This window comes from Chenopodium quinoa, unplaced genomic scaffold, assembly GCF_001683475.1.
Source record: "Chenopodium quinoa cultivar QQ74 unplaced genomic scaffold, ASM168347v1, whole genome shotgun sequence".
Classification (NCBI taxonomy): Eukaryota; Viridiplantae; Streptophyta; class Magnoliopsida; order Caryophyllales; family Amaranthaceae; genus Chenopodium; species Chenopodium quinoa.
The window spans coordinates 2,894,893-2,919,160 of NW_018742244.1; the positions used below are offsets into that span (position 1 = coordinate 2,894,893).

The 24,268-nt window shown below is 35.7% G+C and overlaps 2 protein-coding genes across 2 annotated transcripts; both read left to right on the forward strand.

Annotated features, from left to right (window-relative positions):
• Nucleotides 1-6,019: 6,019 nt before the first annotated feature.
• LOC110681815 (alpha-1,3-mannosyl-glycoprotein 2-beta-N-acetylglucosaminyltransferase-like) lies at nucleotides 6,020-15,523 on the forward strand. Its single transcript, XM_021857941.1, has 19 exons — nucleotides 6,020-6,358; nucleotides 7,142-7,192; nucleotides 8,042-8,129; nucleotides 9,447-9,509; nucleotides 9,878-9,912; nucleotides 10,009-10,085; nucleotides 10,216-10,261; nucleotides 10,553-10,615; nucleotides 11,470-11,536; nucleotides 11,618-11,686; nucleotides 11,807-11,876; nucleotides 12,054-12,115; nucleotides 12,697-12,787; nucleotides 12,877-12,970; nucleotides 13,250-13,312; nucleotides 13,430-13,468; nucleotides 13,810-13,980; nucleotides 14,672-14,798; nucleotides 15,011-15,523. Exons 1-18 carry the CDS (start codon nucleotides 6,290-6,292, stop codon nucleotides 14,786-14,788), a joined length of 1,335 nt encoding a protein of 444 aa, XP_021713633.1. The 5' UTR covers nucleotides 6,020-6,289; the 3' UTR covers nucleotides 14,789-14,798; nucleotides 15,011-15,523.
• Nucleotides 15,524-16,166: 643 nt separating this feature from the next.
• LOC110681824 (nucleolar complex protein 4 homolog B-like) lies at nucleotides 16,167-24,212 on the forward strand. Its single transcript, XM_021857954.1, has 15 exons — nucleotides 16,167-17,066; nucleotides 17,483-17,575; nucleotides 17,690-17,763; nucleotides 18,050-18,111; nucleotides 18,220-18,262; nucleotides 19,186-19,283; nucleotides 19,868-19,956; nucleotides 21,012-21,113; nucleotides 21,617-21,675; nucleotides 21,758-21,932; nucleotides 22,027-22,200; nucleotides 22,780-22,939; nucleotides 23,093-23,150; nucleotides 23,243-23,348; nucleotides 23,922-24,212. Exons 1-15 carry the CDS (start codon nucleotides 16,563-16,565, stop codon nucleotides 24,051-24,053), a joined length of 1,929 nt encoding a protein of 642 aa, XP_021713646.1. The 5' UTR covers nucleotides 16,167-16,562; the 3' UTR covers nucleotides 24,054-24,212.
• The last annotated feature ends 56 nt before the right edge of the window (nucleotides 24,213-24,268 follow it).

Genomic DNA, 24,268 nt, shown 5'->3' on the forward strand with positions numbered 1-24,268 from the left:
AGGTAGTATCCAAGGACATAGCAGGGGGGCTCAAAGTGCTTATGTCCTTTGCAAATTCAAATTCCCCAATCAAACTTACAGCTCTGCGAATTACCTCAGTCCCTTCGATCTTTTTCTTCTGAAATGCCCACCCATTTCTACGCAGCCAAATACCCCAAGCAAGACACCAAAACAAACTCCACCAATTCACATCATTGCAAGACTTAAAAACCGAGGTACACCACTCAATAAACGTCTCTCCATTATGCATATCAACACTCAATCGAAGAGGAGAAATATACCAGATCAATCTTGCCTCCTCACATTGTACAAGCATATGAAGGATGTTCTCTTTGTCGTTGCCACACATAGGACACCTCCTTTCAATCTCCATTCCTCTTCTCGCAAGATTATCCCGAGTTGCTAGAGCATCTTTAACTGTACGCCAAGCAAACATTTTGATTTTCTGAGGAACTTCTAAATTCCACAATTTCTTCCAATCAAAAGAAGAGCTGTTGTTCGAGGATGATGCTTTGTCACGCATTTGCCCAACTGTCAGCATATTATACGCACTTTTCACCGTAAAGCATCCATCCTTTGAGTAATGCCACATCCATCTATCATTACTGTCAAACATAGGAATGGGGATGTTGCGAATAGCACTAACCTCAATCTCAGAAAAATTGGCCTTGAGAAGTTCAACGTCCCATCGTCTATTGCTATCCCAAAGTTGCCTCACATACACTGGGCAGGAGCTATCATCAGGTTGACTCGATGCTACACAAAAACCATTAAGGCTAGGTATCCATGGATCACGCCATATTTGAGTTGCAACACCATCACCTATATTTCTTCTAACTCCTCTCATCAACACATCTCTAGCTCCAAGAATAGACCTCCAAGTATAACTCGAATTCGGATGAATTTTTGCCTCCTTGAAAGTCGAATATGGAAAGTATTTGCCCTTTAAAACCTTAGCCATAAGGGAGTCTTCATTAGAGAGAATGCGCCAAGCTTGTTTTGCTAGAAGATCCTTATTAAAGTTTTTCATATTTCTAAAACCAAGGCCTCCTTGACTCTTCGGAACATACATCTTTTCCCAAGCAACCCAACAAATTTTGCTTTCCTCCCGTTGTTGCCCCCAAAAAAAAATTGCCGACACAGTTTTTCAACCACATTCAAAATACTAGCCGGAATCAAGAAACATTGCATAGCATATGTGGGGATTGCTTGTGCAATGGATTTGATTAAAACTTCTTTCCCGGCTTGAGACAAATATTTTTCCTTCCAACCTTTTAGCTTTTTCCAAATCCGATCCTGAATATTCTGGAAAACCTGCTTTTTAGACCCTCCAATGTAAGTTGGAAGACCCAAATATTTATCATGTCCTTCGACGGCCTTAAAAGATAACTTCATCTGAAGCGTGTTTTTCCGTTCTTGATCCATATTTCGGCTAAAGGACACCTCTAATTTATCCATATTCAGTTTCTGACCCGAAGCAATCTCATAGGTAGAAAGAATACTAAGCACATTCTCAACCTCCTCTTCTGTCGCTCTCACAAATAAAAGGCTATCATCGGCAAAAAATAGATGAGAAATTGGCTTCACATGCCGGCCAATTTTCACCCCATGAATAAGGCTCTTACTTTCCGCATCTCTAATCAAAGACGACAACCCTTCCGCACACAGAATAAACAGGAAAGGGGAGATGGGAGCTCCTTGTCTAAGCCCCCGAGTGGACTTGAATTTCCTCGACGGTTGACCATTAACAAGAACATCAAAAGAAGCAGTACTGACACATTTCATTACCAAGCTCACAAAATTATCCGGCATACCAAGCTTCAGCATAATTTCCTGCAGAAATTTCCATTCAACCCTATCGTACGCCTTACTCATATCCAGCTTGAGCCCAAGGTAACCTTTCCTGCCCTTCTTCTTCTTTCTCAGATAATGGAAGCACTCATAAGCAACAAGCACATTATCAGTTATCAATCTTCCCGGGACAAAACCACTCTGCGACTCATGAACAATGTAAGGAAGAACTAATTTTAAGCTGTTAGCTAGCACCTTTGTGACAATTTTATACAATACATTGCACAAACTAATAGGTCTATAATCAACAGGATACTCACATTCTTTTTTTTTTCGGAATTAAAACAATATGAGTCTGATTAATAGAACCTATATCCCCATTATTATTCAAAATATCCAACACTTTCCCCACTACATCATTCCCCACAATATCCCAAAATTTCTGGAAAAAAATTGCAGACATACCATCGGGCCCAGGGGCCTTTGTAGGGTGCATTTGAAAAAGTGCCGTATGAACCTCTTCTGCTGTAAAAGGGGCTGCCAAGCTCGCCTGGTGTCTATCATCAACCAACCTATCTACCTTGTCAATCACAGGCTCCACTTCAACATTGCTATTTGTTGCGAACAGGTCTTCAAAGAAATTAACAAAAATTTCAGCAATTTGTTCTTCCTCCTTGTAGGTGTTTCCGGCCACATCTTTTACACACTTGATATTGTTCCGAACTTCTCTTTGCTTGGCTTTTTGATGGAAAAAGGAAGTGTTCTTATCCCCATGTTTGAGCCAATCTTGTCTACTCCTTTGCTTCCAATACATCTCCTCCCTTCTTTCAAGTTCATCCATACGACCATCTAAAGCTCTCATTTGTGCTATAACTTCCGTCGATTGTACTTCGCCCATGAGAAACTTCATTTGAGCCTTGCACGCATTCAACTCTTCTATAAAATCTCCAAACTTATCCCTACTCCACGCACTCAATTTTGTGGAGGTAAAAGCAATTTTTGAGCACAAGTCTCCACCATAATCCCATGCCTCGGCAATAATGTCGGCACACTTTTCATCTCGAAGCCACATCTCCTCGAATCGATACAACTTTCTCTTCTTTTTTTTCTTTTGCTTTGGGACGGCTTCTTGAATACAAAGAAGGAGAGGGAGGTGATCGGACTTCCTCTTCGTGAGATGGGTGACAAAAGACCCTTGAAAAGCATCTCTCCAAGCTCGGTTTGCAAGGAACCTATCAAGCCTCTCCTGTATATTTTTTTCCCCACCCCTATTGTTCGACCAAGTAAAATCATGACCAAGAAAGCCAAGATCCTCCAACTGGCAAAACCCAACAGCATCACGCAAGATATTTGCCTCCTCCATATCAAACGCCTCCCACCCTGCTTTTCACTCGAATGAAACATTAAATTCAAGTCACCCCCGCAAGCCAAGGATTGTCATTCCCCTCTTTTAACGTCCTTAGAAGCTTCCCAGTTTTCCATTTATTTTCTTCATCCGGATACCCATATACACCAGAAAAACGCCACTCCCCATGAGTGATCGAACGAACCATAGTATCAATGTGGTTTGCCGAGAAAGAATTAATATTGACCTTAATGCTACTGTTCCAAAGAAGGGCCAACCCTCCTTTTCTCCTTCTCCCTTCCCCTTCACATTCACATTCAACAATAAAACAAGAGCTGAATTTTATTTTATTTTTGATTTTTTCCATCTCGACCTTCTTCAACTTCGTCTCCATGAGAAACACCAATTGGGGGCATTCAAGAAAAATTATGCGCTTCAAAGCATTGATTGCAGTGGTGCTCCCCAACCCCCTACAATTCCAAGACAATATGTAACTCATTTATCACAAAGAGCCCTTTTGGTGGGGCTCGCCACACTCACAGCAGCAATAGGAGTAACACGTTTCTTTTTTCCTCTATCTGTCGAACCAGCCATCAAACCTTCACTCTCCTTCACCACATTTTCAAGGTTTCGTTTTTCTCCTGACAACACAATGCCTTCACCCATACTATGATCATTGTCTCGAGGTATTCTCTTCCACCCTTTCTCCACCTTCCCACCTCCTCTCGCCACTTCCTCAGCACCACACCTCCCCTTTTTACTCTCTTCCCGCTCAGCATGGCTTTCAAAAACAAAGATTTCAGAGCCCTCCTCTGTCGAAGTATTACTCACCAGCAAAACAACATTCTTTCCCGTATCATCACAGAGACTAACATCACTGAGTTTATCAGACATATCAAGAACACGAGCAACATCATCAGCATTAGGGGATTTCTTCTTCGGTTTAGTCACAAAGAGCGTTTTAGCACTTTTCATACGGTCTAAGCCCAGCCCCTCCTCAGTCACACCCATCGAGTACTTCCAAGGCGAGGCTTTCATCCAAGCCCCATACAAAGTCACTGGATTTTCAGCATCCCTAAACTCCTCACAATCCTTCATACCATGCCCCATTAAACCACAGCAATAACAGAATAAGGGAGGCTTTTCATACTTGACTTCAAAAAATTCTTCAATCCCTCTTAATTTTAATTTAACATGCTTAGTCAAAGGCTGTCTCACATCCACAAGAACTCTGAGTCGAATGGATTTATCAATCCCTACTCTAGCATCATTATCCAACTTCACAAAGACTCCTAACTTGTTACCAATTTTTTCCACATTACTCACATTTAATCTCCCCTTAAGAGGAAGATTATATACTCTAATCCACATGGGTAAATGAAAGAGTTGAATGTCAGAGGGTTTTACCGAATCAATCGTCTCACCAAGGATGATAGCATGTCTATCGAAGTGACACGGTTGATCTTCAAGAACTCTACTTTTGTCACGCCAATGATAAAACTGGAACAAGAACAAGTTCTTATCAATGCTGGTAATGTCCACTCCATGCTTTGGCTGCCACACTCCTTTCATCGTGTTAATGAAGGCATTGACATTAACCGTCCTATTAGTCCATATCTTCCCCACCAAGGCAAGTTCGACCCTCGCATCCTCATCCTCTTCACCTTCGACAACCCAATCAATTGCTTCATTATCCTCCTCATGATGATTATTATTATTTGTCTTATGAGTTTCGCCTGCAACCCTTGCAAGGGTTGAAATTGGATTTGTAACCTCTCCAGAAATTGTGATCGAATTATTTTTGTCTCCCATGATTGAGAGAAAAACAAGACAAGATTATGAAAAAATAAACACAAATCAATAATTCTCGACCTGAAATCGAGAAGAACCTTGAAAAAACAGGAAACCCTAGTCAAGGGGACTAGAACAAAACCCTCCCAAGGAAAAACCTAGAGGGAACTCAACTTGTCATATAATACCTACCATGATACTTATTTCCATTTTGACAACACATTTAATCTAATCATACTTAATTTTTTTTTCAACATATATTTTATATACTATAAATATTTTAGTTACAAATATACTAACATAGTTTAAAATTAAGGTATTGACATATATCATCATCTAAAATTATCATAATAATATTATAATTTTTTTTCCTCCGACTTCAAATTTATTTTAATTAAAATAGGAACAACAATTTTGGTAGGATAATTTGTATAAATCTTACAAATATACATAACGTTTATAAGACCAGCTTAACAAAATCATTTTATTATATTATACTCCTCCATTTTTTTATAAGTTATGGTTGGATTTACACATTTGTTGAGACACAACTTTGACCATCAACATCTTTAATTAGAGACTATTATTTTGTTACAAATATTTTTTTTTGGATAAATTTGTTGAATTAACACTATTCTTTATAAATTTTGTTGTAAAGTTTAATTATGACCGTGCATGGCACGGGATTTAACCTAGTTGTGACTCTAGATACTTGTACTGAAAATTTGAAAGGTCACAGGCCACAACAAATAGAAGTATACTCTATGACTAACATGAACATGAAGCAAACTTGTATTTTCTCTAAAAAGAACAATTTAACTGCGAGCCTAATGTAAATTATTATTCCGAGAGTTGCCAGCAAAGGCTACAAGTAAGGAGAAGGTTTTTTGGGTTGGTATTTGCGGGTCAGACATTTTGAGAATGAGGGGGAAAAGGACAAAAGGTAAGGGACCCTCACCCTCAAAGTGTCTCTTATGGGATTGAACCCCCAACCTCAAGATTGAAAAATACAATCCTTACCACTAGACCAAACTTAGCTCGATAGCTTTAACATTGGTAATATAATTTTGTTTGTGTGCCTAATGACTAATCCATATTGTATTCCGTAGTTTTGTCCAAATATGTGTATACGACTATACGAGTATGTCCTGAAAATAAATTATTTAAAGAAAAAAAATAAATTAAAAACTAGTTTAGCGAACCCAACCACAAAAGTGTTGAAGTCTTCCTACTTGAAAATTCAAGTCTACCAAGCTCCCCAGCGGTAGATCACAGTATTCATCATCCTCCAAAGCTTGATGAAGAAGCTTTGATCAATTCATCATAACTCCCATCTTCAATCTTCCTTAACAATTCTTTAAAATGCCCAGATTTTCTTGTGATTTCAGATGGCTTCTTCTTGTTGCTGCCGTCGCATTTATCTACATCCAGGTAATAATAAGCAATTTCAGTGTTCTTTGATTATTATTTTCCTTTAATCTTCACTTCTTGAAAACCCTAATTTCACCTTTTAAGTAATTAATTGATTACATTTTCATCGATTTTAGTGTTCGGTAGTCGTTTAATTAGTGATATTCTGTTTCTTATGAAATTTTATTTTGTGGGATCCCTTTAATTTGCCTATTGTGTTGAGTAGTTAGGATGAATTTAGTTTGATTGTATGTACTGATATGGAATGGAAATGATTAAGGAGAATTAGTTTAGTGTGGTGGAATTTGTTGCTTCAAGCTAAGAAGGGGATTTAATGGTCAGAATTATTAGTTTATGTTTCGATTTTCAGAGAAATTGCATATTAAATTTTGAAAATGTTGATAATTATGGCCCTATGATTGAAGTGTAGTTGGATAAATGCCAGTGTAAGGTGAGGTATACCAGTATACCCGGCAATGATTAGGGTTTAAGGTTTAAATTTATAGACGCGACTATTGTAAAATTAGTAACACTTTAAATGTGTATGGGGTTTAGTTCTTTTGTGATGATGATCCCATATTAGAGATACTTAGTCAATGTCGTCAAGGGCTTCAAGTTCTGGTGTGAAAGTAGGTTTATGTTTGAGTTTGCTTGGTGATTTATGTTTTTTCTGCATTCTATATATTAAACTTTGTAAGAGCATATTGTCACATACTAAATGTTATTGCTGTTGATAAACTACTTCTTATAATAATTGTGGAGTGTTAATGTATTGCTTCTTTGGTGTTATTTCTTTTATTTTAGATGCGGCTGTTTGCTACGCAATCGAAGTATGCTGATCGCCTGGCTGCTGCGGTATGTGGACATTGTTTAAATTTCATGCTGCTCTTGTGTTAGTGATGGAATGCTTATGATTTATATATATTTTTTTTTAATAATTTTGAATTATCTTGACATGTTGACTTCGTGATACTTGTTATACCAATTTTTTTTTTTTTTTTGGGTGTGTTTATTCAGTTAGTTCTCTCTCTACTTCCTCTTTTATCTTGTGGTGGCATTATCTGGCAGAAATTTGGAACTTTAGCTTCTGTTTGACCAATCAATTTCCTCAAGTTTTTAAAGGCAATGCTTAGAAATTGAGTATAATTTTGTGTCGGTAATAGTGATGAAAGCCTTTGTTTTAATTCTAGAGGCATAAGGAAAATTTAGTGGTATTACCATTGCTAAATTGTTGCCATCGAGGCTAGATATATAAAGGCTTCCATTAAGAATAGGGCTTGGGAATTCTGCTTTATGTGTTGATCACACTGTCCATCTCTGAAATAGCATAGCTGATATCTTAGGGTATTAGATTACTAATTAAAAATAGGTTACGAGTCATACAACTTAATATTAATTATGGCAGTTAGAGCAATTGACATAGAGATCTTTAAGAAGCTAGAATATTTATAGGAATCCACTTTTAGAAGTTCTCAATTTTAATTAATGTCAATATTTGTACATTTTAGCATGTATGGAAATGCATCATGTCACTGCATGGTGACTCTTTAGTTTTTATGGTATGCCGGTGTTGAAACCTTCTTTATTCTCTGTACAGTTCTTGATATATAGTTTAAATGTAGAATGAACCTACTAGGAAAGATACATTTGGATCACATCAGTGTTACTTGCACGTTTTTACCCTATTTTTTCCTTCGTTTTCAGGTGGAGGCCGAAAATTATTGTACAAGACAGACACGGTTATATATTGATCAAATAAGCATGCAACAAGGACAGATTGTGGCATTAAAAGGTGTGTTATTTTTATAATGTAGTCTTCTTTAAGTTTCAGTCACCTCCTTTTGACTGCATATTGTCTATGGTATCCCGTATCCTCACTATTCTTAAGTGCTACTAGCCAGGAGTCAATTGATTTTTTGTTCAACGCCATCGTTTTGTCATAAATTTAGATTCTTGTAGGGGAATAAAAAAGTAAGACTAAATCTGTTTCAACTTTTAATAGCCTTAAAGCAGTGATATCAAACTGGATATCAATTTAATTGGTGCTAAGCATATAGAACAGTATGTTTGGAAATCCAAGGACTCTGCATTGGCAAAGTTAAAACTGTGAGGAAAGGGTTCGATACCGAATTGTTTTTGTAAATTCCACACCCCTTGTAACACTGTCATCATAAACGAATTTTGATCTGTCATCCTTGCTCATTTTCTTCAATGTATGTTAAAGCTGCATGATAGTGCTTAGTTTCCTCCGAGTCCATAGGTTGTTTAACTATAGGGATAGGGGAAGGTAAACATGTTGAGAGTAGGCTATTGGCCCCCATTACATAGGTTCTCCATAATCTTACCGGTTTAAGTTTTATGTTGTAGAAGGGACTGATTGCCATATTATGCCCATGAGCTGTCCATTTGAACTTGATATTTAGTGTATATATGTTTTTTGATCTGTGCTCGTGTGTGTGTGTGTGTGTGTGTGTGTGTGTGTGTGTGTGTGTGTGTGTGTGTGTTTGTGGCTATTAAGGATGAGGGAGAGTCAGCTATGATGGTTAGGGCATGTGAAATGTTACCTGGAGGATGCTTTGATTAGGAATTTAAAGGGTTGGTAGTCTTGGGGCAATGTGGATTATAAAGAAGTCAAGGGTGTCGTAAGTGTACTTGGATAATGGGATTTAAAAAGGATGTGAAGAAATTGGGATTGCAAGAGGATGTGGGCAAAATAGAAGCAATTGGAGGATGGGTAAATGGATATATATTCTTGTTTCATCCTTCGAAAAAGGTTTTTATTTTGTTTGGTGTTGTTTATGCTTTTTTATTTTATTAAAGCTATTTGTTCTGCAAGGTTACTTGTAATGAAAAACTTATCTGATGTACATATTTCATTTTTTAATTTTGCTACACGGAAGAGTCAATATTGCAGGGATATACTTAGAGAAGCATATACTCTATCATAGCCTTCATTGGGGCTCTTGAGAAGCATAAGATGTGAAAAATTTATGAACCAATTACTTGTGCTAAGATATGAACAATTACTTTCTTTGTTGGTTGCTTCAATTGCCAAAGCTAATTTTTCTGGTTTTATTTTTATTTTTATTTATTTTTTATATAATATCAGATGAGAAAAGGCGCAGAGATGAAGAAACAGCCCAGCTGAGAGCTCTTGTCCGAGATCTTGAGAGTATGTACTTATTACTGATATTGCCATTTCCTGCTATCATGTACTCTGTAGTTATTTCCTTTTCTGCATTGGGAATTTTTTGCCTTCTTAATCTGAATTTTTTAGTGCATATGTAATGAATAGTGTCTAGGTTCTAGCAATTGGTTTTAGCTCTTGTGTTATGTTGCGAATAAGCTTGATGGTGTTTGAGTCCTTAAGATAAAAGTTCATATTGCTCCCTCCTCCTATTTTGTTCTTGTAACTTTTGAAGCATGGAACATAAAAACTAAAGGATAGAATTTGATACCCTTAATTTTATCAATATGTTTTCTGGATGATTTATAATTTCTGATGCCTCATGTCCGAGAAAATGTCTAATGACTTTGCAGGAAAAGGTCTTCAACGATTGAATGGGAAACTAGAGGTTGAAATCAAGTGGAGCAATCACTTATATTCCATTTTCAGATGTATTCATTGAGTACTTGATCAAGTTTCTCTTCTTGTCTGCTGAATCCATTAGGTGCCAGTGGCAGCAGTTGTGGTGATGGCCTGCAATCGCGCTGATTACTTGGAAAGAACTGTCAATTCTATTTTGAAGTATGTCTATTGTAAAATTTAGGTCTTATGTTCAAGTTTGCCTTTTGAAATAAGCTGTCTTGATTCTGATTTTGTGTTTTTCAATAGGCTTAAGTGTTTATATATGCTGACTAGAGCACTATCTTTTCAGATATCATGGTTCTGTTGCATCAAAGTACCCACTTTTTATATCCCAGGTAAACATCCGGGTTAGGGAAATTCCCTGTTTCTCATGGTGAGAAACGAAATTTGTTTCTCATGGGGGCATTTTTGTGAATAAATCAACAACTTTTTCATTATTGTGGGTTCCACAGTTGAATAAAGTTGTTGGTTTATTTACGAAAATGCCATGTGAGAAACAAAATTTGTTTCTCACCATGAGAAACTGGGGCATCCTCTCCGGGTTATCTGTTGGGGCGCTGATTTTTGTAGTATATTATATTCCAATTTTAAGAAAACTTAAAATGTAATATTGGTATTGCTATCAGGATGGACCAGACTCAAAAGTCAAAAGTAAGGCATTGACTTTCAATCAAATAACGTATATGCAGGTATTGTATTTATGGATGCATCTCCTTAATTGTGAATTTATTGATCATTAGTACATATTGGTTTTGATTGTCAGTTAGATGTTTTATATGGAGTTTCTCACCTGCTCCTTGTGAGTTAGATTTATTTTTATCATCTTCCATTCTTCCCTATACATATTTGAGACATGTACACAACCACGTATTTGGAAGGACTAGTTTTATCCTCACTCTCAACTTCCTCCCTTTCGAAGTAGTTGCAAATTGCAATATATTGATTTTCAAGTTAGCCATGCGTAACTTTGATCATTAAATTTTATAATTAACTACTATAAAAAAAAATATAAAATGATAATTTATTGAAAATGTACATTGTGATAAACCAATAACCTTGTACATGATTTATGTTTCCATATATTAGTAGAAAAATATGGTCTACGTACGACAAATGAATTGTGTCAAAAGTCAAAATGGTGCAACTATTTTGAAAGAGGTGATAATATTTTGTGCTTTCCCATGATTCCAGTACCCCCATGATCAGGGAATTGTCCAAACTCCAAAGGTTTTCTGTTAAAGGTTTTTGATTTGAACCTTTCTGTATTAGTGACCAATTGACTGTGTGAAAGTGGATTCATCTTTTTCTGGAATGGCTGCATTCATTTGGTTTAAAATTGCAAAGATTGTTAGATTTGATTATATAAATGACAAACCGAGAAAGTAGCTTTTAATCCTAAAGTTATACTCCCTCACTCCTGGGGTACTGTATAGCTTACTCTTTTAATAAGTGCATGTGTTTTTCCATGAATAAAGAAAGTGGCTTTTAATCCTAAAGTTATACTTCATCAATGCTTTTATTTATTTATTTTTATTCATTGCAGCATCTGGATTATGAAGCCATTCGTACAGAGAGACCTGGAGAATTGATTGCATACTATAAAATTGCACGTAAGGACAGGTTGATATATTATTATTTTTTTAATCTTTAATAAACCTATTTCATCATCTTGAATGAGTTGCTTCTTCTAGGTCATTACAAGTGGGCACTGGACAAGTTGTTCTACAAGCACAATTTCAGCAAAGTGATCATTCTTGAAGGTACTTAATACTTTATCTTGCTGTCACATGATTGCATCCATATTCCTGTGTCTTCCCATTAGTATATGTTATTAAAAATTGGCCTTTTGTGCTTAAGTTCACCTTTATGGTCAAATGCAGATGACATGGAGATTGCCCCTGATTTTTTTGAGTATTTTGAGGCTGCAGCAGGTTTACTTGACAGAGATAGGTGTGTCTCTCATGTTCATCGTATTTAATGTTTATAATTTGCAAAAAGCTAACTTCTGTATTGAAGGATTAGTCTGATAATTGAAGTTTAGTTACTTGGGATCCTTTTTCTGCAGACCTTCTTAAACTGCTGATGTTATGTATTGTGCTGCTTGTTTGTGAAACTGTTCAATCATAGGTCAATCATGGCTGTTTCCTCCTGGAATGATAATGGACAAAAGCAGTTTGTGCATGACCCTTGTAAGTTTTTTATTCCTTATTCCTGAAATGACGTACTCATGAAACTTATTTTGCTCTGTCAAACCTGCTGGAGTCTGGATGTGCTTATAGCCTTATACCTAAAGCAGACCGATTCTACAATACCTATGGATCCATACCTTTTCATTAATCTGTAAAACTTATGTGGCTTTTCTCTAAGCCTATAAATTGACCTATTTAATTGAAGAAAAAGGTCTAGGTAAGTCAGAATTTATGCAGCTTTACTCATATCAAGGCTTATCAGGTCAAAGGTCTTTCCTTTATTTTGTTATAAGATGAATGAAAGCACTTTTCACATCATACCTAATCCACATTATTATTTCATGCAATGTTTATTCCTGTTTGAATGTGAGTTAAGTAACTCATCTCAAGGTTTTTGTTCGTTGTATACATGGTAATCTAACATCTGTATCTAACCATCCATTATGATACGTTGTTTGTTAATTTTTTTGTCACTTAATTCTTGTTGTAATTATTGTTGTTGCATGTTTGATTTATTTTATTTATTTTCCCTCATCTATGCACAGACCTGTATCATCAATCTTATCTGTGATGTTATGCAGATGTACTTTATCGATCTGATTTCTTTCCTGGGCTTGGATGGATGTTATCGAAAGATACATGGGATGAATTATCCCCAAAGTGGCCCAAGGCATATCCTTCACATTTTTTTTCTTTTCATCTTGTATATGTTCTGGTGCTGATTGATCCATGTACAAGTTTTTCCTTGACAAAAACTCTACTTACTGGGATGATTGGTTGAGACTGAAAGAGAATCACAAGGGTCGACAATTTATAAGACCAGAAGTTTGCAGAACGTATAATTTTGGCGAGCATGTATGATCTAGCCCTACCATTTTTATGCTTTAAACTTGATATGCATTTGAAAATTTAACTTTCAGCGAAGCTAAACTTTCATGATACACATTATTGTAGCATCTATAAGTACATTCAGAAACTGGGTATTTTGAAGTTACATATGTGGTCATGTTATTCATCCGTTGGCTCTCCTGCATAGATTATATTTGTCATTTAGAAAGTTTGCTGTTTTATGCTTTGATTCTCTGAATGGATTCCACACTGCTTATCAAAAAGCTTTAAATGATTTCTGTGCAGGGTTCCAGTCTAGGGCAGTTTTTCAGCCAATACCTTGAGCCAATTAAGCTCAATGATGTGGATGTGAGTGCCAGTTATCTTCAGTGTTAAAATGATTGTCAGCCCCCCCTCCCCCCCTAAATTTATGAACTTTCTTTATCTTTCAATTGTCCTTATCCCTGTGGTCTTTACTTCTGCTAGGTTAAGTGGAAGTCAATGGATTTAAGCTACCTGATGGAGGTTAGTAACATTGGAACCTTTCTACAAGCATACATGTCAAATTGTGAAGGCATAATTGTTATTTAAATTTACAGCATATTTAGTTGTTCAGATTATATGTCTGATAACTTATTGGTGCTGTACTGCTGTATATAGACATATAGTTCATTAATCTCATAGTTTAAACGTAACAATCTAAACAAATTAACCACACACAATATCTGTTGACTTAATATCTCTAGAGTCAAATTGAATACTGAATATTGTGCATTTGAGTTCTTGGCTCAGAGTAGATTTTGCAACTTTTGATTATGCCTGCTGTTGGTTCAGTTATCGTAATAATGTCATTTATTGATGTTCAGGACAACTATATAGAATACTTTGCCAGCCTTGTGAAAAAGGCTAAACCAATATATGGTGCTGATGCTGTAGTGAAGGCCAATGGTGTAGATGGTGATGTACGCATTAAGTACGAGGATCAGCCAGAGTTTGAAAGCATTGCCAGACAGTTTGGTATTTTTGAAGAATGGAAGGTATATTTTACATCCATAGATTATTATGACCCCTTGTCTAATCTCTTCAAGCCTTTAATTGGCTTAATATTGAAATTCAATTCAGGGTCATGCCTTGGTCTCGTATTCACATTAAAGATGACTCTTTATTACATGAACTATTATATGTTAAAATTCTTGTTCTTTATCTCTCTATTTTTTTAAAAAAAATTTGTTTTCTTTCAAGAATTCATTTGATTTTTGGTTTAAATAATGGACTAAGGGCTCATTAAATTGCATGTCCTTTAATATTCTTGGATAGAGTCAATAGAAAAAAATATAAAATAAAAATAAATAAATAAAAAAAAAAAAAAAAAACCACAGCAAGAGCAAGGCTTTAGACATAATTCAGGCCCCAGTGGAAGTTTGTGATATGGTTGATAGTCTTGTTTGCTTCAAGTTACTACTGTAGGCCCCGGGATATTTGGTGGAAAAATACAGTTTGCTCCCACTTCACTTTATTGAGTCTTATTTGCTTCAATGCCCTTGGTTTGCACCAAAACCCTGACATTGTACACTTACGGAGTAGTAGCTTTGCATTTTTGATCTATAATCAGTAGTAGCTTTGCATTTTGGACCTAGAATCAGTAGTAGCTTTACATTTTGGACCTAGAATCAGTAGCATCGTAAAATTAGGATGCTTGTACATGACCTAATCTTTTTGTTGGATCAGGATGGTGTTCCCAGGGCAGCATACAAGGGAGTAGTAGTTTTCAGATATCAGAGTTCAAAGCGTGTCTTCCTTGTTGGCCCAGATTCCCTAAAGCAACTTGGAATAGAGACATCCTGAATTTATACAGGTAAGAACTTTCGAAGCAATTTACGATTCTTCAGCTCCTCTTCCCCCTCTGCTTCCTCCTATTTTGTAGATCTCGAAGGAGATGAACTTGAATGGATTTTGCTGGCAGCAAAATTTGGAAATGCCTGAAAGATGGGGCCTTGTGGGTGAATCATGTTGTTGATTTGGTACATCTTTCAAACGTGTGTAATTATTTTTTCTGTGATGGCATAGGTGAATCTCCTGTCACACTAATCAGACGAAGGGTTTTGGCAAAATTCCACTTATAGAACATGATTGAAGGGTCTGTGAATGTCTACAGTGCTGTTTCAAGGTCTGCCAATGCTCAAGCTTCATTGTTCAGATTCTGTGCTACTGTTCAACAGACGCAACCTAAGTTGGACCCAAGCAACTCCTAAGATTTGTAGGTGTCTTGGATAGTTGTATATTGGGCTGTAATCATGATAGTTGGAGCCCTGGAGATAGTGATATTGTAGGTTTTAATTTGTAGAGCCTTCTTGTAATGCTGCTACCCTAAATTTTGGACTGGCTTAATATCATAGTATCATACCATGAGAGACAATTATTGATGTGACAAGAATATTAGTGTAGTTTCATTCTCAACTGAAAATTTGGTTTACCTTTGTTCCTAGTATTCTAAAAATATGTACACAATTGAGATACATAGTAAATTAACTAGGAACTACTTATTCATTATTACATTGATAATCTGATATTCATATTTAACATAGTAATAGTTATAGTTCAATTTTACATTTTTCTATGAGTAACCAGTTTGTATAGTTGCTTTTTTGGTTGTACAAAAAAAAATGTATAGATTTGATAAAATCATAAAACACTTTATATTGATGATCCTTTTTATTATTGTTATTATTATTATTATTATTTTTTTTTTACATCTGCTTCATAATTAGTTCAATAATAATGCTTACAAGTATAATCCCAGTTTTGAACAATATTTATCAACTAATCCCAACTTTGAGTTAAATCATAATTATGTCAACTTTAGCAACACTACAATTATCTCTATTTCTTAATTTTTTTTACTAATCAGAGAGGTTGAAATCGTGTTTTGGACTAGTCTTCTACTATGATATTAAAGGATCAAAGAAAGATGGAAGAGAGAAAAAACAATTGACAAATAATGACAAAATCCGTATGCAAATTGTGATGCTCACTTACTCGTCGGATTCGGTGAATGCATTCACGGATGGGAAAGATTGGGAACAAAGCAAATATGTAGTGAACAAGAAAAAATACAAGTTGATTTTCATAATAAACAACCATTTTTTTTTTATCTAGTGACGATATTGTAAATGAGTTACTTGTAACATGTTTTTTATTATTCATGAGTAAAACCGTTACTTCATTTTAGCGAATAATGTTCACTAATAATACGATTTTATCCCTTATGTGGGGTTGGCAATAACACGACCCGACCCGACCAACCTAAATTTGACCCGATTTGACCCAAATTTCATATTTCATAATAATACGAAATATTAAGTTTTGCACTATAATTTGACAGTTTTTAAGCATAACTCGAAATTGATCGGAAATCTCACCCAAACCCGACTCGCTGACCCGAATTGCCACCCCTACCCTTATGTTACCGTCAGGGATGTATTACTTGTTTGCTTCCTTATTGCTAAAAAAAAATAAAAAATAAAAAATAAACCTAAGCTAAACGCCTAAACCCCAACCCTCTTTCTCTCTCCTCAAAACCTTAAACCCTCCCTCTTCTCCTCCAACATCCCACTAAACAATGGCGTCCAAAAAAACCAAAACCGCCGCCACCACCACCACCGCCATCACTGGAATCCAGAAGAAGCGTGACAAACGCAGCCTATCAAACCCTAAAACCAAAAAAGCCAAAACCACCGCCGCCGGAAGCCAGAACAATCTCGACGAAAGCAGTCAATTAGAGCACGTTCAACAACTAGCTCAACAACTCCTCTCCTCAGCAGCTTACAGCAACAATCTCCATCATCTTCTCACTTACATCACCCCTTCTTCTCCTCCTTCTGTCGTCGTCGATTCTGTTCTCTCTCTTCAATCCTTCTTCCACGTTAACATCCACGATCTTCCTGCTTCCTCCAATGCCGCCGCCGCCACCGCCGCAAACTCCGACACTTCCGACCCCGATTTCATTTACAAAACTTGGCTTCGCTCTAAATTCGACGACCTCGTCAAATCGTTGCTTGATATCGCGGTTTCTCCTCTATCTGATCAACTTGCTCGTATTGAATCTGGGTTCATTCCAGTTGGTGTGAGTAATTTCTATTAAATTGCTGCCTTTTCATTTTAAACTTTGATTTTTCTTATTTTGGATTGTTTATGAAATTGCGTGTTTTTTATTTTGGTTGTTTCCCTAATTCAGCTACTCAAATTTGCAAATTCTATGACTATAAATGTCTTTAATTCTAATTTTTGTGTTTCATTATAATTGATATTAAGTTGCTGCGTTTTCAATTTAAAGCTTAATTTTTCTTATAAGTTTTGGATTGTACATAAAATTGCGTAAGATTTTTTATCCAATTTGATGAGTATCCCGAAATTTTTGATATTGATAAGAAATTACTTTAATTTTTACTTTTGTCAGCAATTTCTATGTTTTTAAGCTTGAGTTCTACTTATTATGTAATGTCCACCAAGATAATTGATTTTACTGTTTCTAATTTTCAGGAAATCGTATTGGCTACATTAATGGAGTTTGTGAAGCTTGGAAATGGCAAAAAGTTTTATTCTGCTTTATACCATAAGCTTATTCAGACAATTGTGAGTTACTTACCTGTGTGGCTGTGTCACGGAATTTTGCTTTTTCATCTTGCTGCTTGTTGATTTTTAGGAATTGCTTTTAATGATGTAATCTGCATTCTCTCTAATTGGCAGATTTATTCGTCGTTGGATGCTGAATTCGTACTCGAAACCTTAGCTTCAAAATATTTCAAGTACGTCGATGTACGGTATGGGCTCTTTTCTGAATCACTTGCCTCTCCATTTGCGTAATATATTGTAAATTTAAGCAGACATTGTCGATTGTGTTTTCGGAAGACATGTAATTCTATGTATTAGACTCTGGATACATTCTATTTCAAAGTGTGCAGAGAATACTAAGAAAATTATAGATTATGCATTCCATTTAGGTGGTGTTTCTTCCTTATTAGCTGGCATCATGGCCTTATAGGATGCAATTTAAATTCATATGATGGTTTACGTTCTGTTATTTATGATTTGAACAATTTGGTGCAGTTATTTTACCTATATTACAGTTGAAAAACTCTGTAAAACATTGGAGTCCAACAGTAGTTCAGGTACCTGATTTTCTTTCTTTGAGTATGCTCTTTTTAAATGCTGCTCTTATCTTCTATCTCTGTAAAATTTTAATATAGTTTTCAAGCACTTAACCTAATTTATTCCAGGTGGTAAAGCTGGGATTAAAGACAAAGATGATTCCAAGGCAAGGTTAGTTGATTGTTTACTTCAGCACAAGTTTTTCCTTCTATCTTGTACTTTGTGTAGCAAGAGGATATATATGCAGCATTATTGCCCCGTGACTTTTGGGTAGGTGATTGTAACTTTGAGCACCTAGTGCAATTACAACTCGAATCTCCCGATTAAGAAATCAGCACCTTTGTGATTTGTTAATTCTCAGTATCTACTTAATACTTACTGGTTTAGCTTTTGCCATTAGGCGTGTTATGTTTGAAAGATGTTCTATCATTAATAGAAGAGCTGCATCAAGTAGGTTAAAAAAAAAAATTAATTTTTTTTTTTTTTTTTTATAATTTTTTTTTTCCTGATGCCTTTTAATAGATTTTAGGTCACTCCTCTGATTGGACAAAGATTTTGGTTCTATTAGTTTTATTAATCGGTCATTCGTTCATCACCTATGGTTTTTATGCACATCTTGAAGATGGTTAATTTTATCAAATATGTGTTCTGTTTATTTTTATTGGCTTGTTTTAATACAAAATAATTCAGGTGGAATGTAGTAACCTTCTTAAAGTGAAGCATTCTTTTATTTAATGGGTCTCCCCTTCCCCCTAAATAATGAGACTTGAGTGGTATTTTTTACCTTGCCTAGCGCCTTGAGGGGGAATGGGGGAATTTTTTTGTTGAGGGTCTTTGCCCCTTGCTCCCTTAAAAAGTTGCTGAGATGCTGTGGCAAATCCAAGGATTATAATAGGCAGGATAACTAAATAGGAGTTGGTATTGACTTTGACGGTTTGAAGCTTGTAATGCAAACCTAATTCAGTTGGTTCAAGCTTGCTCTGTGAGCCTGTGGCTGAGAGTCTGAAACTACTGACTTATACCTAATTTTATTGTGAATTATAATTGATCTCATAATATATTTATTTATTTCTTTCTCTTTTATTCTGCAACAGCCTAGAGTGCTCAATAAAGAAGATTCATTTTATCTTATCTCACATTCCTCCTTTGGGCAACGTGGATGAAAGTAATGCTATTGAGATGTTGAGTGCAGGTGAATCCCCTATTTTGTTTGATTTGATGTGTTGGCATCTGTTCCTCATCATGTTCCTTGTGTTTTTTTACTCCTTCCCTTATGGACTTCCTTCTTGTTTGCCCACAACCGGGAGACCATATGGGGAGTTGTGCCATTGTGGAGGGGGATATATCTGTGCTCTTGTTTTCTAACAATACCTAGCCTAGTTTACTAGTTGTTTTTGTTTTGTTGACTTTCTCTCTTTGTCAGGGGCTACTTGGGCAAGTGTCCCGGCTGTTTTAGCTTGCTCTCTGTTCTACTTGTCGTCTTGTCTAAAGTCTTTAAGTGCAATGTTTCTAGTAAACGTAATTTTGTTTTATATCATTGCCAAAACAAGAGAGTTAAATTTCCCAAACTATATGGATTCTATGTAAACCTCCTGTGACAGCCATGCCTCTTGCTGGAACGTGTGATTTAATTTCTGAAAATTTTCTTCGAAAAATTCTCTCTTCTTTTCTTCTTTTACTCATTTGCATTTTCTATCTACCATAAGTAGCCTGTGATAGTCTTGCAATTTTTGTTGATGAATTAAGATATGATTTTATTTGGTTTTAATGGATTAGGTTTCTTATCTAAAGAAGGTCAGCAGGAGGAGGCTAAGCATAAAGAAGGGAAAGATAAACAGAAAAATAGAGCAAAAATTACCAAAAATGTTAGTGCTAGTGTTTTGTTTTGTTTTATTCCTTTATTTTTTTTTACGGTTTGAAATTATTTTTACCGGTTCATTATTCTGCAAAGTAACTTTCTTTTGATGCGCCGCTTCTTGTTATTGTTCTGATTGTTTAGTTTTCATGGTAGCCAAAAAATGTGTACGTCTCTTTCTGATGTACAATTTGCTGGGTAATTGAAATCTATCACAGGGTATTGCAGGGAAGATAAATAGTGTAAAAGCCCTTATGTGGAAATGGAGGATAAACACATGAATTTACACTATGTAGGGTGGACAGCTTTTCAAGGGCTGTTTTATGGACCTACCTAAGAAAATCATGTCTCACCTAATGTTTTCCTCTTCATAGATTTTAAATATGTGGGGAAGGGCTAGTATTGAATAATTTACTAGGGATTTCCTCTTGGAATTGAATTAAGTAGTTTAGAACTTGGAGTAGTTTCTACCATGTAACAAAATGTCATGGTAACTAATATTCCTAAGAATTTGTTCACCATCTGATATGTAACACCACCTCTTTTTATTTATTTATTTATTATTTTTTTTTTCTCCCATTCATTTTCTTCGTTTTGGCAGCATGAGCCATGGGGTGTTGATATGATGATTCTTCTATAGTATTATCGTTACTATCTTGGTTAGCCTTCCCACCACCCTTTCTAAGTTCCACTTTCAGTCTTTCACTATGTTATGTTTTGGACACTTTTGGTTCATCTTTCATGCTAGTCTTTTTCACAGCATTGTCAAATTGTTTATTTGCACCCGTTTGCTTAATATCTTGCATTTTAAAATCCTCCTTAACATTTGCTTTATCATGACTAGGGATGAATGCCTAGGACCCAAAGTCTGTGCACACTATGCATATTGCATACTATTTGTGTACACAATTGATCATGTGCTAGTTGTATGTTAAATTCATTTACAATTTGTGCTTTTCATACTTTTTCTATTCACAAATGATCTTTTGTCACTATTATGTTATTGAATTTTGGATTCCTTAATTATATGTTTTGACAGTTACTATCATACACTTTGTCTTCCAGGATGTTCCTTTGAGCAGTGTCTCAAAAAAGATGAAACTTAAGTTCACAAAGGCATGGATGTCATTTCTTAGGTTACCACTTCCTCTTGATGTCTACAAGGAGGTAAAGACAACTGCATCTTAGCCTTTCATTTTGTAGTGCTGATATATATTTCTTGGCTATGTGTATGCTGAAGAATGTTGCTCAAAGTTCACTTTCTCTGAAGTCATTTAGGTAAAATATAACTTATTCTAGCCTGATATTCCTAGATATATGTCAAGTTTTTACTGTGGGAGTGTAGGGTTAATAAAAACACATTCGGTGGGGTTCTTTTTCTTTTCCACATTTTCTAAGGCTGACGGATGGAGATGGCTACAGGCTGAACCACTCTTGACACTTCAGGCTATTTTGACCGTAACGAGGCTGGGTTGGGTCAGGACTGGTTTTAATCCCTGTGTTCATTTAGTTCAGTCTATCAGCAGGAATGATTTGATCTGTTCATTGGTCCCTGTTGAACTGAAGTGTTGTTCGCCTAGTTTGAACTTGGCATTTTGACCTGATATAATTTTTTAGGTGACCCAAAGTATTGATATTAGAAATAATTCTTAAATTTCCATGATATTCAGGTGCTTGTTAATCTGCATCAGGAAGTCATTCCCTATTTGTCCAATCCTGTCATGTTATGGTGAGTACATTTTCATCTTCTACTTTTGCTCTGCCCTTGTATTTTCAAAATTTATGTGCTTAAAATACACTCGTTTTTTCAGTGACTTTTTGACAAGGTCCTATGACATTGGTGGAGTAGTTAGTGTTATGGCTCTAAGTGGTCTTTTCATTCTTATGACAAAGTATGGCTTGGAGTATCCCAACTTTTATGAGAAACTTTATGCTCTTCTGATACCCTCTATATTTATGGCAAAACATCGTGCGAAATTCTTTGAGGTGAGATAGGGTACTCTGTTGAACTTTATTATGTAATTGGGCCCTTGGTACAAATATTTCATTTGACTTATGTGTAATGACTTTTTATTTGTAGCTGCTCGATTCCTGTTTGAAATCACCACTTCTTCCTGCATATCTGGCAGCTGCTTTCACAAAGAAGTTGAGCAGACTCTCGCTTACAGTCCCTCCTTCTGGGGCACTGGTTATTATTGCTTTGGTCCACAATCTTTTGCGGAGACATCCATCAATCAACTGTTTGGTTCATGGGGTAAAATATCTTTGCCACAATTATGAAACTTGGATATATTTTTTTAGGTTATATACAGCTAGTTTGGTCTCCTTGATATAAATATCTCTGCTGCCCTCTTTTAAGCTTCACGAGAATGTTGTCCAAGTTTTTGGTGCCTGTTTTTGAGTTCATGTTGTCTGCCTAATATAGGCAAACTATTTAGAAAAGCACCTGTCATAAATATTGTAGATACAGAGCAGAACTTAACTTACTTAACTTTTCTTGGCTTACAACTTAAATGTGCTGTCTTGTGTTTCCATCCTGGTTGTTAGTGCGCAATATTTTTTGTTATTATCTGCTGCTGAAATCTTGTTTGATCCACCGGGATTTGGGAATACTTGTATGTGATTAAATTTATCTATATAAAAGCCTGGGTTAGTTATTTCTTTTGCATTATTATTTGTTTACTTGTTCAGTTGTTCTTGTACATGTTTTCTTAGTTTAAAATTTAAGTTAGAAATTGATCAACTGGTCCCTGATTGGAGCATAATGTACAATTCTATCAATTTTATCATTCAGTGGTTTTTCCATTAAATTAGCTCTTTTCTTCTTATATAGGAAACCGGTGAAGATATAAAAGATGGTGACAAAAAATCTGAGCAAGAGCGTGTTAATTCTGATGGAAATGCTAGTGTTGACTCTGATGTGGCCGGAGGAAAACAAGGTGTTGATCTGTTCAATAATGAAGAAAGTGATCCGTTAAGGTCTAAGGCCATGAGTAAGCATCTTCAATCCATGTAACGTGCTTGAGATACAGTTTGATTTTTATCCGTGTTCTGTAATTCTTAGTTTCTTACTACTTATAATACTTTGTGATGGTGATTATTTATGCGCATAATTATGCATGCAATAACAAAAGTACTTGTAACAGGGAGCTCTCTTTGGGAGATTGATACTCTGCGTCACCATTATTGTCCGCCTGTTTCACGGTACGTGCTTCTTTGACCTTGTTTATAATTTGATATTTGCATTTCCATCTTATCTTGAATTTCTGTTTTCTTCCATTTGACTTTTTTTGTAGATTTGTTCTATCACTCGAGAATGATTTGACAGTGAGAGCGAAAACTGCAGAAGTAATGATAGGTGACTTTAGTTCTGGTTCATATGCTACAATATTCAGGGAAGAGGTAATTTTCTGATACAATAAGATTAATTTGATATAGCTGAATTACAGCTCTGTACGCTTCTGTATCTTTTACAGGAGAAATAAAATTGTTTCTGCCTATTCAAGTCTATTGTTGTTAACTTGTTTGAAGGAGGGTTGCTTTAAAAATGTGTTCTTTTCATTATTGACTCCAAATCTGTGTAGTTTTACATCTTAAATGCAAAAGGTTGACTACTACTATTTTGGAATAACAAATGTTGTCCACTACCAAGAGCACCATCGTTCTACATGTGTTGAGTGAGAAAATTTAGGGAACTTTATGATACATTTTGATTTTCTGAGGTTAGGGGTGTATCTTGTTTAGCAATTGTAGTTTGAAGCACTCTGCATAGCTGCGTCAGGGCTAATCAGAAATTTATTCATTCTCACTTGTCTCACACCACATTCTAAAACCGTAAATTTTATAGAAGAATTATGCCTAACTAAAATTAGAAGAGATGTGTTTGTCCAGTCATCAGTTATTGTTTGATGATTGATTTTCCTCACAATTCCACGCTTTCCTGACACTTTTCAAATTGTGATATTCTGATTGCAGATGCGAAGAAGGGTAAAGCAAGTACCTCTTGCAAAGAAAGCACCGCAAACTTCTTTGTTTTCAGAAAGTCATTTTCCGGGCTGGTCATTCAATTACGATGGAAGCAAAATCAATGAAGAGGTGAAGAGTTAGTTTTGTTGTAGAAAATGTATTTTTGCTTTTAATATATATTGAGACCACAAATATTCAATTTTGCCGGAACCTATATGCTTCCATGTACTAAATTCCAATGTTGGGTTTTGCCTTCATTTAATTTGTTTTCTTTGACCAGAGAAAAGATAAAATGTTCAACTCTGATGGATTCTTTGAAATATGACCGTAGTTGGTGTCCATCAAACTATCACTGG

Bases quoted from the DNA above. Each gene is read 5' to 3' on its own strand.
- LOC110681824 (XM_021857954.1), top strand. From the start codon at position 16,563: ATGGCGTCCAAAAAAACCAAAACCGCCGCCACCACCACCACCGCCATC. The intron at 21,114-21,616 runs GTAAAGACAACT...CATGATATTCAG, and splicing joins CTCTTGATGTCTACAAGGAG to GTGCTTGTTAATCTGCATCA. The intron at 23,349-23,921 runs GTAATTTTCTGA...TTCTGATTGCAG, and splicing joins CTACAATATTCAGGGAAGAG to ATGCGAAGAAGGGTAAAGCA.
- LOC110681815 (XM_021857941.1), top strand. From the start codon at position 6,290: ATGCCCAGATTTTCTTGTGATTTCAGATGGCTTCTTCTTGTTGCTGCC. The intron at 8,130-9,446 runs GTGTGTTATTTT...ATATAATATCAG, and splicing joins ACAGATTGTGGCATTAAAAG to ATGAGAAAAGGCGCAGAGAT. The intron at 11,687-11,806 runs GTACTTAATACT...GGTCAAATGCAG, and splicing joins CAAAGTGATCATTCTTGAAG to ATGACATGGAGATTGCCCCT.